We start from the raw sequence: 16,195 nt of genomic DNA, 5'->3' as shown, positions 1-16,195 counted from the left end.
GGCCAAGAAATACAAAGTAATTTTCCATCAAGTAGTATACAATTTTTGTGTGTAATAAGCTTTCATTCTTGAAAAAGAGTAACTGAAAAGAAATGTTTCTGTTACTGCAGTTAGTTTGTCAGAGAAAGTTCTTCGCATTATCTTACAAACTATCAAAATTGCTAGTAATTTGAAAAAATGTAAAAAAAAATCACATAACTTTAGTCTAATAGAAATATAGTACAGGTAAGAGAGAAAGTATTTATCAGGGATGTGCTCTTAAGTCCATCTCAATTATTTCTTTTATATAAATGTACATCTGATTACATATACAAACGTTTTGAAAGGATCACGGTATAGAATTACTGGAAAGCAACAGGGGAATGAAAAATTTTTTGTGATTTTAGAACATTCACTTCAAATCACACAAATATATGTAGTATCCAGATTTTTAAATTTCCAGTTGTTGGCTCTCTCCCCGTTCTCATATACCCTCTTTTTCTACACTCTTGCCATCTGGTCTAGAGAATTAATTAGAATGACAAAGCTAATGTATAGTAAAAAGGGAATTAACATTATATTAAAGTATTATAAGTAAACTTTGTAACATGCAACATGAGTTGAAACAATAAACTGAAAGTTGTAATCAGAGCAGTAATATTGGGGCAATTTTAAATGGCAAAATGTCATTGTAATTAAATTTTTGGACACACTTTACCTCATCAATTTGAACAAAATACTCTGTAACTAAATCACAGCAAATTATAAGTCCTCCTTATAAATCAAAGGAGATTCCATTAATGTTATAGTTATTTCAAAGTCAGAAATTATTTAGGTGGAAAGGAAAAAGAACATTAATAGTATACATTTTTTTTGTCTGGGATTCATATCAGTGAGGGTCCACCACTGTATACCTAGAATGCCATAAATATCTTTAAGAACTGTTGCAATCCCTTCTTTTTCAGAAGCTACCATGAAATATTTTACTGTAATTACTTTTGCCCCTTTAAAAAACTTCTTTAGGTTGTGCCAATTGATGGAGAAAGCTTCTATTAAAAACTCCAATGGGATGAGAAGAATTTTAATTACGGCTTAATCAGCAGCACAGCCACCAAGCATATAAATTATCATGCACATCGTGCTAAAAATATCCAGTTTCCTTTATTCCCACAACTTTTATACTGACAGCACTTATGTGATAATGTTGTACCTGCCAGGCTGTAAAACTTCTCTGACTGGCAGATTTCAGCATGAGCCCCTTTCTAAGGCCTTAACAGCATTGGTGCTTTGTGTACTTATTCAAATATGTAAATATGGTCTACACAAGAAAACAGGTCCAAATAAAAATTGGTGAAAATTATCTGACATTCCATTAGTGTGTCCCTTGTGCATATTTATAGGTTTTTAAAATTTTCAGTCATAGTTCTTTCCTGTTTGTGTTGCACATGCCTAATTCCATTATGTAACTTAAATCTTCAAAAAATTAATACTTGAATGTGAATGAAAAAGTATCATTCAGGACAACTGCTTCAAGCAATTGCAAACAGTTGGGTTTTTAGTTTTTTGTTTCTTTTTTTCTTTTGTTTTGTTTGTTTCTTAAGTTCATTTGATATATGTACAATTCATTTTTTTCAAAACCCCAATGTTCTTGATATGTATATTCACATAATATTCCTCCATATTTAAATAGTAAGAGTCTTGTAGGTTGAAAGCCAAGTAATCTTCAGTAATATCACCTACTGTAATCCATCAAAAAATAAAAGTTTGTTTCGTCTTGTCTGGCTATACCCTGGTTGTTGAGTGTGAATGGGGGTGGGGATGAGGATGGGGCAGAGTATTGTTCTGTCCTCCAGTAAATGTGTTGAATGTGTGTAGGGGCTGAATCCCTGGTATAGTGTTGGGGATCATTGTGATGGTGTTGGGTGTCATTAAGGGGATATCATCAGGAGACCTTCTCATGGCTAGCGTGTAGTCTGGGGGACAGGCGGTCCTAAGAACCACCTCATGTGGATGGATGGACTCACATTCATGATCCAAGTCAGTGTGCTTCATTTGGAGGGACATTATCTCCTCTTCTTGTGCATGGGTGAGATCATTGGTAGTGGTACGTTGTGGGCTACATCTCCTGTGAACGTCATGTCTCCGCTTGTCCTTTTTGTAGTACAACGCTGCAAAGGCCAAAATGTTCAGGAACAGCAAAGATGCGCCAACTGCGATTGTAACGCTCAACTCTGTTGAGTAGTCCCTTTGATCCACTGAAAATGGGCTTGGCTGCTGTTTGGGATCATCTTGTTTGGCTGTAGGAAAGGCTGAAGTAACTGAAACAGAATTTTTCCTTGTGGGTCTGAAAGTATTATCAGTCGATGGCACTTTAGTTGTGGTAGAGGTATACTGTGAAATGTCGTTAAGATTGTGCAGATGAGGTACCAGTTCCAACCAAAGGTTCACTTTGTTGGCCCTATAGTGTTCTTTCACTCGTGGTTTTAATCCAATGTGAAGATACAGCTGGTCTTTCTGAGAATATCTGGTCCATGCTACTTCTTCAAAACGATTTGGTTTTGTGTGGATGAATTTTGTGTCTTGCGGCACTGGTTGATTTGGGTCACTGCAAGAAAAAGATATCTCCAATGTTACAAAGCATTTCAAATGGAGTTATAAAATTAACATAATTAAGATTTTATACTAAATGTTTAAGACTGCCTTTGGACGGAGCAGAGTGCTATTCCCTAAAATTAGAGGCCTTAATAATCTTGATTAAAAACAGCATTATGCAAAAGAACCCTTCTTTCACACAGACTTCAGCGACTTCCCTGTTTCTCCAAAATATCTGCGTCTCACAGTGAAATCTTTTGCTGCTGAGGGAAGATTGCCTGGTGTGTGGTGATGTAGTAGGCAAATGTCTATGAGAGACCAGTGAGAGAGAACATTAAGATTTTCTTCTTGTTTTTAGAAGCATAAAGTTTATACAGCTCTGCATTTCTGTTCCTGTGAATCATCTGTGGCCTTCCAGAGGGGAAGGATCATGACAGAGCACAACTCAGTACAATGCATAGTCAAAAATAAGTGGTCAAATGTAACAAAGATTTTTGAACTCCAGTGGAAGAAAAAGAACTAATGAAAATGGCAAAACTTTCAAGTTTAAAGCCACATATTTTATGGTCAGAAGTGAGAATTTAAGACAAAACATGCTACTAAAATAAGTAAATTCTTAATACTACTGTATTCTATTTGATGCAATATTTATGTAATTTTCTGTCTCATGGAATGAAAGTATCAGTGGCAGGGCAAAGGCAGGTACTAATGTAGCTGATTTTAACTCTACATATATGTTAAATGCTTACTTTTACACTTTTCTAGAGTTTCCTTAATTAGTTTTGTGTACATTTTAAAATTTCCTCGCAGAAAGTCTGCAAAGATATTTTTCCCTCTTTTTCCTAAAACGTGTAAGTGAGCCAAGGAACATTACAATAAACATAGATATCCAATTCTTAATGTCTTATTCATCCTACAAGTACAGAGAAATTCCCAAGATAACAAATAGAAAGCAAGTGCCATTCCATCCAAAGTTTGCATACAAGACCATCCATTATCTGATACTCACCCAGTTTTTGCAAAGTTTGTCCAGTACGTCATCACCACTGCACTTAGCATGACGTCATTTTTGGAGAAATTACAAGGAAATAACTCAGTAGGACCAATCATGGGAATTCCTAGTACGTAAGGAACCTCATCTCCGTGGGCTGCATCTGCCCATGCAGGTACCTGATCTGTCTGGCAATGATGGTAGAAGGCATAGAAGTACGTAGGCGATCCAAAATTCGAGTGAAGATCTGCTGTGGCCACTGCTGGTGCAACCCACTGGTGATCAGTAAACAAAGCCAGCAGTGTTTTCCTTCTGGTCTCAGGGTTGTGCCGATCTGCCCAGTCTGTGTACATAAATTTAATAGTTTCCCTCAATATATCTTTGCCTTCGGGGTATCCGTATAAGTTATCGACGAAATTAGAAACTGCAAAGTCAAAATCACTGGCTGATATGCCATCTTCACTATCCACAATGTTTTCAACAAACTTCAGCCCTTCCCCTTGGTTAACTCCCAGCATGATGTCATAGTTGAGGAACTCTCCTTGCTCCATCAGGATCTGAGGGTCGTCTGGTATCACGTCGCCGTCGATTACTGGTCCAAAGGCTATGTGGTATCTTGCTGGTTGAATGTCCTGGTCGACAAGTTCTCTGTAAGGCTTCTTCTGTAGGCATTCTACCAGTTCTACAGTGTCTGACATGTTGCAACCAACTTTTGTAGCCAACATCCTGGCATATTTTGCAGGCTGAAAGCTAACTGCCCAGCTGGAGAGAGCTGTTCCACTTTGAGCTATTGCTCTTTGAAAAAGTCCTGTGGGGAGAAATATTTGAAAACTACTGAAGCGACCTTGAAACAGCCACAGACTTTGAAAGATTCAAAGGAGGTCTTTGAAACAATAGAAAACTGTAACAGAAGAGATACCTGAATCTTAATAGTACTTAAATATACAGGGTGGTGAGATCTGACTGCTGTTGTACCTACAGGTAATGTGCATAAAATAAATGCAGTATGTGCTGAAGCAAATAATTCTCCCTCAATATAGTCCAGATTTTCAAAAGAAACTCAGGAAGAAAAAGGAGTGGCATTACCTTATGTAGGACAACACTATCAGGTTAAAAAAATTCTTAAAACAAAAGCACCATATAGGTTGGAGGAAAAACCATCAAGTCTCTGAAATGGGTTGAAGTTTTTGGTATTGTACAAGCCATCATCAGCATGCATATATAAAACTATGTGTGAAATAAATCTATTACACTTTTTAATGTTTTCTTTGGCATTAAAGTTGGTTTGAAAGGTGCAGTGCTTTTAAATTGTGTATCACTGCAAAAGTTTATATTCTGTAGAAATAGATGAGAAGGTACCAGGCAGCTATTAAATTTATAAGTGTCTAAGTCAAAATCCTTTCTTGTAAGGAGCTTTTTAAAGGCAGGTTTATATTGATCACTCTTACATAAAAAGGGAAATTATGTATTTTACACTGTTTAGCTTTGCAATTCAGATATTTAAACATATGTTCAGGTATTCATTTAAGGGAGGGAGAATGATCTGGCACTGCATATAAACTTGCAGTAAATCCCAAAGTCTTCAGTGCACTTAACTTCAATTTATGCTGATTTAATTATCTCTCTGGACCTGGGAATTCTACCCAAAGAAATAACAAAATGCGTTAAAATTTATGTTTTCCCTCCCTTCTGTAAGGAGTTTTAAAACATGTCATGGATGATAACCTCACCCTCTTGTAGTAAGTGAATTAATGCAATTATTTTGCTATTGGATTTAGTGTAATCAGAACTCCATCCTTGTTCTGATACTTCTTGTGCTCCCTTTGCATTTTTCCACTCCATTTGAGGAGGTTACTTTGGGTTCTGAAAGAGATTATAAATCTGAACCTTGTGTAAAATATTGCTCAGAAACTATATTTAGGTAATTTAGGCTGTATTTAATAGGTATTTAGACAATATTTAGGTAACGGTGGCCTTTCTGCTGTTTTGTGAGGAGTTTGGGTTTTTTTCATTATCACAGAAGTTCATTTCAATATCATAACTTTTGCACAAACTACTGGAAAATATTTTATACTGGACCCTACTTTCTGTAGGTCACTCTGGGTAATACAAAATGGTCTGTATGTTCAAAAGTTATGCTGATTTAAGATATATGGGTCAAAATTTTGTTTTACTTGTGCTGATGGGCACCTGGAGTCATTCCACTGTCTCTGATGGAGTCACTTAGGGACTGAAAGTGACACCTGGCATCACGCAGTTCCACCAGGTCCAGTGCTTGATGAATAGCTGGATACTCCCACTTGAGGAACTGGAGTCAAGGCTCTCAGCTTACCTCAGAAATTTATTCCAATTATGCACAAGATGGCTTTTGCTTTGATAAGCAACATATTTCTATTGATAAAAAACCTCCCTAGGCTCTAAATCAAATCAGAAATGCTTTTACTGCTTCTGTTGTAGCACCAGACTCTGTACACTCAAAAATAAGTTGGAATCTGTTGCTGGCAGGAAACATTTTACAAGCTTCTCAGGAATTTTTAAATCATTCAATGATGTAAATCATTGTATTAGGTCCCAATAGAAAAGTTATCAAATTAGATAGGTGTAGAGACTGAAATGTGTAAACTTAGGTCTCTTAAACTTATGAGAAATCATATCCAAGATATTATTCTCTTTCAAGATATGAGTAAAAATAAGAATGAACTTGAGCTATAAACAGCTAAAAATATATTTGCATGTTTATAAGGTCAGATATTGAGCTAGTATAAATCAGCTCAAAGTCAGTAGAATTACCACAGAGGATCCAGGCATTGTAATAAATGTAACTAAATGACAAAGCTGAATTTTCACAAAGATGTATTTCATGATAATTCATAATGTGTGTGGGTTTTTGCACATTGTGTAAATCTAACTTTATTGCTCTATTAAATATGTCTGAACAAGGACAGAAAGTGTAAGCTATGTGTAAGAAAATGCTGATTCAAACACTGTGGCTTGCTAAGTGCTACCTAAACATCAGATGCTGGGTTAAGTAAAAGTGGTCAAGTCCTTTGGCCATAAAACCATCTGAGGAAATGAGACTAAACATCCCTCCTTGTGCTGAAGAATGCTGACAGAGCTATTCCTCCACTCAAACCATTTGGTGAAAAATGAACAGTATGAAAAATTATTTGCATTCTGTCACAGAATTCGTGGCAAAAATTTGTACCTCACAGGATGGAGAACTACATTTTTACCTGATAATGTTTATTATTATTATTATTATTATTATTATTATTATTATTATTGCTTATGGGCTTCAGACTGATGGAAAAAATATTTAAATGTTCAGTGGGCCACAGTGCTTTGTGACCCTTATTCAGTGTCTCACCACAGTAAATAATAATAATTTGCATATATTCATCTATATTTTGAGAACACTTTTTGTAGATGGGTGCTGCTCTGCCCACTTGCAGGTGGGTGGCTGTGAACAACTCCACCTTGAAATAGGCTGAATTCCTCCTCTCAACTGCCAAGGGAATCTTTCAGAGGGAAATAACAGAAGCAAAGAGAGTTTCTGAATTTATTCTTATGAAAGAGATTGGTTGATAATCCTAGAATAACAGAATCCCAGAATGGTGTGGATTGGAAGGAACCTTGAAGCTTACCCAGTTCCACCCCCTGCCATGGGCAGGGACACCTGCCACTATCCCAGTTGCTCCAAGCCCCATCCGAACTGGCCCTGGACACTTCCAGGGGTGGGGCAGCCTCAGCTTTTCTGAGCAACCTGTGCAAGGGCCTCACCATCCTCAGAGGGAAGAATTTCTTCATAATATCTGATCTAACCCTGCCCTCTGTCAGATTGAAGCCCTTCTCCCTCGTCCTATCACTGCATGCTTTTGTAAAAAGTCCTCCACCTCTCATATGTAAATGTAAAACACCATGAAACAAAAAGGGAGTTTGTAAATGTTAAGAAATAACTTTACTTATTTGAACCTGACCAATTTATATTTTCTTTTTTTCTTTTTTTTTTTTTTTACTGCAGATCTAACCACCTCCAAATGAAACATAACACAGGAGCGTGGTGAGTTGTTCTGTTTAATCCAAATTTCATCAAAGCATGAGTTTGCTCCTACAAGAAATCCTCAAAAATTTACTTTTACTGAACCTTCTTCAGGCCCCTCTAAAATGCCTTGATCTGCTGTGTTGGCATCATAGTGCCTCTCTTTTCCCCAAACAAATTCTGGTCCTGGCAGAATTCTGGCCATGTGTTGGGATATGACAGGGTATCATTTCCTGATAAAGGCAACACATGACTGTCCAAATATTGTCAATGTGGCATTTTGCATTGATGTCATGTTACACCAAGAAGATTGATTTTAACACAAAGAATTAGGAGAAGATAAACCAGGTGTCCTCATTCAACCTGCAGTTAATCCTTAATGAGAAAGTTGGTTTTTAGAGCTCTGATGAAAGAAGATGGTGCATTGAGACCCTCAGGTCACAGTGCAGTGAGGTAATGCTTCCATCCTGATTTTACAAGCATCTTCTTTTAAATAACTCCTATGTAAATTCAGGTAGTTACGGAAGAAAAAAAGATTACACTAAAAATCAGATTGTGAAAATAGACTAAAATTTAGACCACAGTCTTATTTTCCACTTAACTCTTCTTGTAGGAGTTATATTTTTCTCTCATTTAAAAAAGCATAATGGCATGGTCTAAAGAATCACTTCTATTGACCTCGGTGGTCTTTGTAACATGATTTTGGGGAAATGCAGCTCTTTTAATGTCAGCAGAATTATGTTTTTATGACCAGCCAATTAGTCCCCCATGGAGATATAGCAATATAAATTAGTGGAGGATTATATGCACAGGGCACAGTGTGGTGTCCCTGATAAAACTAATACAGATAAAAATATATGAAAACAGTTAGACAAAAGTAACATGATCAATAAGCAATAGCCATGCAAATGAGAGACACTCTGTGAAACTGTGGTGCAAAAATCATAGAAAGAATAAGTTGGGTGCCTCAAACAGCATGATTTTAATTCCCTGTCACCTGTCTCAACTAGAGAGAAAAGGTGTTAGTTATGGAATAGGAAAAAACATATAGAAGGAAATCCATTTGCAACTTGGATGCTTTGACAATTTTGGATCATGCATGCAAAACTTTCAACCATTTTTTATTAGATGACAGCAAGTGAAGTTCATGCAGTTTCAGACAAAAGATTTCTGAACTAGTTATTGTTTCTTTCACACAAAATAATAGTTTTAAGCAATTCAGCTGTGAGCCTGAAAAGAGAAACTCTGTCATTTTAGTTTTCTTTAAATTCTGCTCCTCAGGAGAAACTAAACACGCCTTTTACAACTGTCTGAATATAGATGACCCCATCTACTGTGAGCATGACTGACTGATTTTCCAAAAAAGACACCCTTAGGTAGGAAAGAGACAAAAATGATGCACCAAGAAAATGCTGTTCAGAAGTCTGCTATAAAGTGTTTCTACAAAGCTCCATAGGAAAAAGAAGAAAGTGACCCAAAATTTAAACATGCACAGAAGAGCTGAGGGAGAAGGAGGCTTGTACAGCCTTTAAAAAGTTTCTTAATACTGAGCTGAACTCAACAGTTCATAGAAACAAAGAGAATATACAGAACATCACATAGTACTAATGGTGGTGGCATGCAGACACCAAAATTGTCAAAATTTGCAACCTGTATAATACCTTTGGTTGAATTGCTCCAACGGTTACCTTCAGAATAATGGGATAAAGTCAACAGATTGACGCATGAACCGCCTGCCCCAGATCCAAAAACAGTTATTCTTAATGGGTCACCACCAAAGAACCCAATGTTTTCACTAGTCCATCGCAAAGCTTGAATTAGATCAAGGAGGCCATAGTTTCCTTTTGCTGCTTGGTCCCCAGTGCTCAGAAATCCTGTCAAAATAAATGAAAAGAGAAGGGGTTAGCAAGGGTTCTTCTGAGTGATCCTGTTAAAATCTTCCAAGTAAGATTTCAGAAGAATATGCTATTAAATATCATGCAACTACATACTTTTCCATAGTCCCTGGGAACAATTTGAAATTTTGCACTTCTCCTGAAATAAAAAATATTTGATATCCACACTTTTGGCCATGATAAATATATGTAGCAAAGATGAAGATACATCCCAGGCAAAACACTCATCTAAATCTGAACAGGTCACAGCTCATTACTCCCAAGGACTTTGTGCTGATTGTACTGAGTTTAAAAGTTTAGAAAACAGACAAAATGCAGTTGTTCTGTACATTATTTGATCAAGTCTGTGTTGCTTTTCTGTACCTGGATGCCATGCAGCCATGAGCTTTGCATGTGCCTGAGATGCAGTGATTACACTTCACTTGCATGAGAGTCTGATCCTGTCCTGGCAACTCATTGTCTTTTACTTTTTTCTACACCCAAAAATGCAGCTTATGTCACAGGACAAGCCAGGCTGAACAATGGGAGCAGCTCTCAGCTCCCTGAGTTCCATCCCGTAGTCATTAACCTGAGTTAATTGAATCTACATTAAATGGATGAAGTCAATGTTTCCATGACCCCTTAACAGCCAAAAGGTAGGAGCTCAGGGGTAATCTGGAGAGCACTACAACTGCTCCCTTTTATTCCTGGAGGAAAAGTGCTGGAATGTGTCAGGTGCAGGAATGACTGGTCCACACTTTACTCCCAGCAGTCCCTTCACATTTAGCATTGCAGTTACTCTTGTCATTAGAGCCCACTGACTCTAAAAGATGCACAGTAAAAACTCTGAAGAAAGTCTCTGTTGATGAAAGACATTGCTTTTGGACCCTGTTGACATTTTGAATTTTCTCAGCTTAATAAACGAATGTTTAAATACTACCAGCATTATGAAGTAGTCCATACCTCCATTTGCATATCAAACTGATTTGATGCTCACTAAATTGTGTAACTGCTTTTCAGTACATGCTTTGTAGAGAAATGCAACGATTACAACAATTATTTCCACATTAATTAGATATCAGTGGGTCTTCTAGTCTCGTCAAAGTTCTACTGATTCAACTCTCTTGAGTGCAGACAGCCTACTCAAAGGAAGTTTACAGTAGTTTTGCAGACAAATGGCTCTCAAAGGAGTCCTACTCTTTCATTATGACTATAAAAGCAGCTTTTAAGACATTTCTAAGACACGTGTGTATATACATCTATATAGCAGATTTAACAAGAATACAGATAGGTGCATGTGTGTACCTATATTCATGGATATAATGAATGTGCCATTTTAAAATTTATTATTACTCTGATTTGGCTTCAAATTTCAAGCCTGCATTTGATGTTCTGCCATATGCATAGAGACATTTAAACTAACAGCCCTTCTTGGCTGCAAATGGCACTGGAAGTTCATTGGCCTCACTGCCTCAGCAGCTAAAATTTGCTTTGTTTAGGGTGAGCAGCTTTGTTTGTGTAGGTCAATCCTGATTTTCGTAACCACAGAGAGGGAAGAGAAAAGTGCCATAAGGTGCCAGGCCAGCAATTCTCCCACTTCCAGATCTAATGTACCAAGTATAATAGACATACTTCATTCATTGTATCTGTAGTAAATTGTTACTCCATTCTAGACTTTAAAAGACCCACTCTTCTACACCTGAAACCTGCCATGCTTATTACCTAACTGCATAAAAAGCAAAGCAGCATTGCTACCATATAAGAAAATACCCCCTTGGTATTCAGGAGAAGACTAGAAAGGAAGACATAATTCATTTAATTCATTCTCACTTTACTATTGCAGCTCAGCACTGAGTTGAAACCATTATGATGATAATTATTTTACTCTGCTTCACACTCCTTCACTTTGCTCCGTGTGGCCAGAGGGTTGGTGAGCGTGGCCACGTGAAAGCATGGCCTCAGCACAGTCCTGCCTGCACAGCAGCATTCATTCTTGGCTTCATGCTCCAGTAAAATGTTGTCCCCCATAAATAATTTCAAGGACATGGAGAGATGATGTCTTTGAATATGATGGAAAATGTAATGAAAGCTCCCTAAGCAGTGTCACTGCCTTTGTCAGCCTGCTTGGAGCTGAGGGATGGTACCGGGACTGTAACAAAATCACAACGTAGGAATTTATGGGAGCTACAGGATCCTGTGGCTGTACAAGCTGGGAAAGTCTTCCCTTTCTTTGCACAAGTGTATGGTTGTGGAAATTCAGTGACAAATCAGTTCATTGCATTAAGCACATAAGTGCCAGCACTGATTCAAGGGATTAGAGGGACTGGCAGTCCCCGAGCACAGGCAGCAATGAGATGAGAGCAGTTACAGCAGTTACCAAAACTGTGACATAAACACGTCCCTCTTTGCTTTTTTTGCTTTCCCTGGCTTTCAGATTCCCTGAGCCTGGTCAGGATCTGCTCTCAGCAGAGCTGGAGCATTGCTTCAACAAGATCCAGTAGATTTCTCAGAGTTATTCCAAGGCATTTATTAGGAAATTAGATGGTGCGGTTATAGCTGAGCTACACCGATCACGCTGAAGGAACACAAATGTGAACACTCAAACTTTCTGAAAAAGTTGTTTTCTTTACTCTGTATACTACGCAGCACAGTAGAAACCATAAGTCTTTGCCTGGAAAAGCAACAGATTAAAATTACAGACAAAGCCTTAGGGCAAACCCCTGCTGTCAAATCAGTTCATATCAAGTCCCATAGCTGGATGGGGAAATGGGAAATCCTTGGGAGACTATAAATACACTACTTTTAAAGAATCTTCATGAACATCTTGTTGCTAAAAGTAGATGTCAGGAACCTTGCATTCAGTTCAGGGAATGTGCCAGGAGGGGGAGCTTTCAGTTTATTAAAAAAAAAAAAAATAAAGGAAAGAAGGCAGTGTTAGTAATATTCTCCTCATTCATCTATATTAAACAAATTATGACTTGTGTCCAGAGCAACAGCTCTGATGCAAAAGAAATATCTCACACCTCCTCAGCAAGAACCACACTGGCTGATTTCCATATCTGCACAAGATGGATGAAGATTGATGTTGACTTTCATGACACGAAACATTTCTATCTCATTTTTCAGAACCATAAGAAGCCTTTTAATATCACCACCTGTTCATGCCTTTTTTTTCTTGTATGCCGTGGTATCAGCATGGCTTAGGAGCATTCAGAATGTCATGAAATCAGAGATGGGACTGATAAAAAGATAAGGTTTTTCTTTCCAGTTTGTGGGTTTCTTTTTTTCATTTCCTAGTGAGGAGTGCCTCAACACAGATAAATGACAGAACTAAAGACCTGGAGGGAAGTGCTTTAACACCAGCATCATCCCCAGCCTGCTGGTCTGTGGGTGCAGGTACTTACTCCTATTTATCACAGAGATAAAGCAGAGATTGGAACAATATGTTTTGTCTTTATCCCAAGAGAAGCTTTCAGTGTGTAATGGATATAGATACCATACATTTTGGTGCATTCCTATGACACAACCACTACACCATCTAGTTATTACGCTCGCAATTTTGAGTAGCTGAGGGAACCCTGCTCTTGCTGAAAAGGTCTTGTGCGTCTGAAAGCTTCTCTGTTTTTAAACTGTATCAGCTAGTCTATTAAAATATATTATCTCTTTCTGCACATACTGTCTTATTATTATCTTTGGATTGTCATCTCACCAAGAACGCTGCTATCATATTCTGCCACCTTTTGCTCTTGTAAAAAGAGGGAAGTAAATTATTCCTTATTTCAGTTATTCCAGGAAGACATTTGCAAAAAACTTAGTTTTGCATTATTCTCTAAAAAGGTCAGATTGAGCTAATTTTGTTCCATAATTAAGTCCTTCTACTGGAAAAATTCCAATCATCAGCTGAACAATTGCTATTTTATATTCTGAATGGAGAGGTTATCTCTTCTTTTATCTCCTCCAGAGGAGCAGACTCTAATAGAATTATGGAAGTGAGTATGTGGTCTTTTGTGAGTTTAAGAAAGAGATTTATTAAGCTCATTTGGACAATTTCTCTGTTACATGTCTGTTAGACAAATATGCAGAGTGCCACAACTAGGCCCTCTATTTTGTATTAAGATAAATTTTAATGCTTTATAGGCTTACCTGCCTGGGCAATTATTTCTGCTTGCCATTCAGATAAATCTTTTTCTAATATGATTCCAGCATTTTTGAAGAGTAAATAAAATAATGGACTTGGGAAACTTAAAATATTTAGCTGAAAACCTTGGGTGGTTTGAATTAATTTGAGCTGTGGCCTAATTTGAAGATTCAAATTAATGCAGAGAGGGAGGCCAAGACAGATTTTTTCCTAATGTAAGGGACTGCCACAATCCAGTGATGCAGTGAGAGAGCAGGTGCAGGCTGGTGGGCATGAAAGTGCCATTTCACATCACAAGAGACCCAAACCATCCCTCTAACGAGTTCTCTCCCTGTGAGTGTTTGATGACCCAGTGACCTTCATGGCTGGATGGAAGTAAGGGGCAGAATGTCTTGCTGGACACACACAAAAAAATATCTGCCTGTGAGAGAATATGCAACAACAAATGCTACTCTAAAATTAAAGCACAAGAGCGTAGAGAAACTGGTCTGACATGTGTAAAGGGCTTTTTCCAAGAATTGTGTCTCTGAAAGCAGTAACACTTCAGACTTTAATATTACCCACCTGTTTAGGCAAGTGTTACAATAATTTAGCTAGGTTTCCAGTTACAATTCCCTGTGCAGTCAAATGCCAGCTTTAATTTTGTTAAAAGCAAATGTTAGATTGTATAAGTATAAATGGACCAATGCATAGTGGAAGAATACAGAGTAGTTTTTGAGGGAAGAATTTGTATTCCATCTGGATTCATCGCTTAGGACTTTAGTTCACCACCTTCTGTTAATATTGAATGGTAATTGCCATGTACAGAAATTTTCCACTGCCCTTTAAGCTATACCTACTCAGATAGAACTGTGAGCAAGATAAGCAAATTTTAAGAGAGATGGTTAAACTTAAAGAGCACATTTGTTTTCATCTTAGCCATCTCTCTAGAATTCACATCAGCTACTTAATCTGAATGATTTACATGGGCAGCAGCACTGTGAACATTAATGCACATATGATATTCATGAAGCAGAGGATACTGCTCCTTGCTTTGCTGACCAGCACTTCCTAATTTTAATGGCATATTTTAGTAATGGATAGGGGATAAGGTGACTAAAAGCACTAGGAACTCCCATAAGAAAAATGTAGGAGAATATGAACTATTCAGTGCATGAAAAATATTCCTCTACAGACATCTGCAGTGTACCTCTGCTTGAGAATCAGACAAGCCAGTATTCTGAAAGTGCTGCTCAAGCAGGTGTTTTGTATGAAATTCATTTCATATACAGAAAAGTGATTGCAGCATTAGCAAAGTTCTTGTCTGTTCCTGTAGCTTTCTGCCACATACATATTAGTAATGAGATTAATGATTTCAGAAGTGCAAGAATCTAGCTTAACTCCATGAAATGTGTGTATTACCATCCTGCATCATGATGCTCTCTTTCCTGGCTGTTTCAGACCTGAGAATCACAGAATCATGGACTCATTTAGGTTGGAAAAGATCTTTAAGACCCTTAACCCAGCACTGCCAAGCCAGCCACCAAACCATGTCCCCAAGTGCCACATCTACACATCTTTTAAATCCCTCCAGGGATGCTGACTTCCTTGGTCAGTGCTGCTGCCCCAGCAGTCAGCCTTCAGAAATTCCCAATCATTTCACCAAAGTAAACAATTTACAGGGCTGAATCAGTAAGCACACAAGCTTGTCAATATATCATTTGGCATTCTGTAAGTATGCATGGAAGAAAGTGTGTGATGGTCTATGAACTCTGATGTGCTATTTCAGCATTGGTCTACTGTTGCAATATTTAACACCCCTCCCAGGGTACTAAATCCTTTGAATTAATATTAGTGAAGTCACTGGAGCCTACAAAATCAGAGGATATCTGAAGAAATTCTTGCCTGTGAGGGTGGTGAGGGCCTGGCACAGGTTACCCAGAGGAGCTGTGGCTGTCCCACCCCTGGAATTGTACAAGGCCAGGTTGGAAGGCACTTGGGATAGTGGAAGGTGTCTCTGCCCACGGCAGGGAGTTGGACTAGATAATCTTTAAGGTCTAACACAATCCATTCTATGATTCTACAATTCTAAGTATCCTGTAGATGTTGAAACACATTATAGATCCATCACTCTTTGAAGGCTATTGGAAGAGGGTGACTCTGCCTTTAAGTTTCAGTAAAGAGATGATAAAAGTCTGAGAGTGCTTTGAAAATCTGTGTCTGCCTCTCCTTCACATTGTCAATGCTTACATCCCACTCTGCCTTTTCTGTCATGTTAGGACAGTTGTGGGGAAGCTGTCAAATTCTGGGTATTTTCTGCATGCATGATATTGATATTTCAGCCTTGTCCTGTGACAACCCCAGGGCTGCACAGGGGATTGTGGTATGGGGCAGGCTTTGCCAGAGGGAACAGGGATCCAAGGGGCTCTGCTTGCCAGCCCCTGCTCCAAGTGCAGCACAGCCACCTGAGAGATCAGCTCTGTAGTAACTTATTACTGCTGATCTTTACTGAAGTCAAAGGAAAGTCTGATAACAATCTCAGAAACACTTTGAGAGCTCTATAAGCAATGGGGCCAGTCCACTAGCTGAGATCTTTAATACAG

At 38.1% G+C, this 16,195-nt stretch overlaps 1 protein-coding gene across 5 annotated transcripts in view; it reads right to left on the bottom strand.

The window, feature by feature from the left end:
- Positions 1-1,761: 1,761 nt before the first annotated feature.
- The window catches only part of NLGN1 (neuroligin 1), a 292,410-nt gene continuing 277,976 nt past the window's right edge, over positions 1,762-16,195 (bottom strand). For 3 of the 5 annotated variants that reach the window (XM_041405822.1, XM_041405824.1, XM_041405825.1), the window contains 3 exons: positions 9,263-9,475; positions 3,581-4,370; positions 1,762-2,584 (listed from right to left, as the gene is read on the bottom strand). In XM_041405822.1, the coding sequence (XP_041261756.1) occupies positions 1,762-2,584; positions 3,581-4,370; positions 9,263-9,475 (1,826 nt within the window). The remainder of the gene's footprint in view (positions 2,585-3,580; positions 4,371-9,262; positions 9,476-16,195) is intronic. The other 2 variants (XM_041405823.1, XM_041405826.1) reach the window with 1 other exon arrangement.

The sequence above is a fragment of the Onychostruthus taczanowskii genome, unplaced genomic scaffold (assembly GCF_017590055.1).
Source record: "Onychostruthus taczanowskii isolate IOZ18803 unplaced genomic scaffold, ASM1759005v1 scaffold24, whole genome shotgun sequence".
Lineage (NCBI taxonomy): Eukaryota > Metazoa > Chordata > Aves > Passeriformes > Passeridae > Onychostruthus > Onychostruthus taczanowskii.
This window is presented reverse-complemented; position numbering and strand designations above follow the sequence as displayed.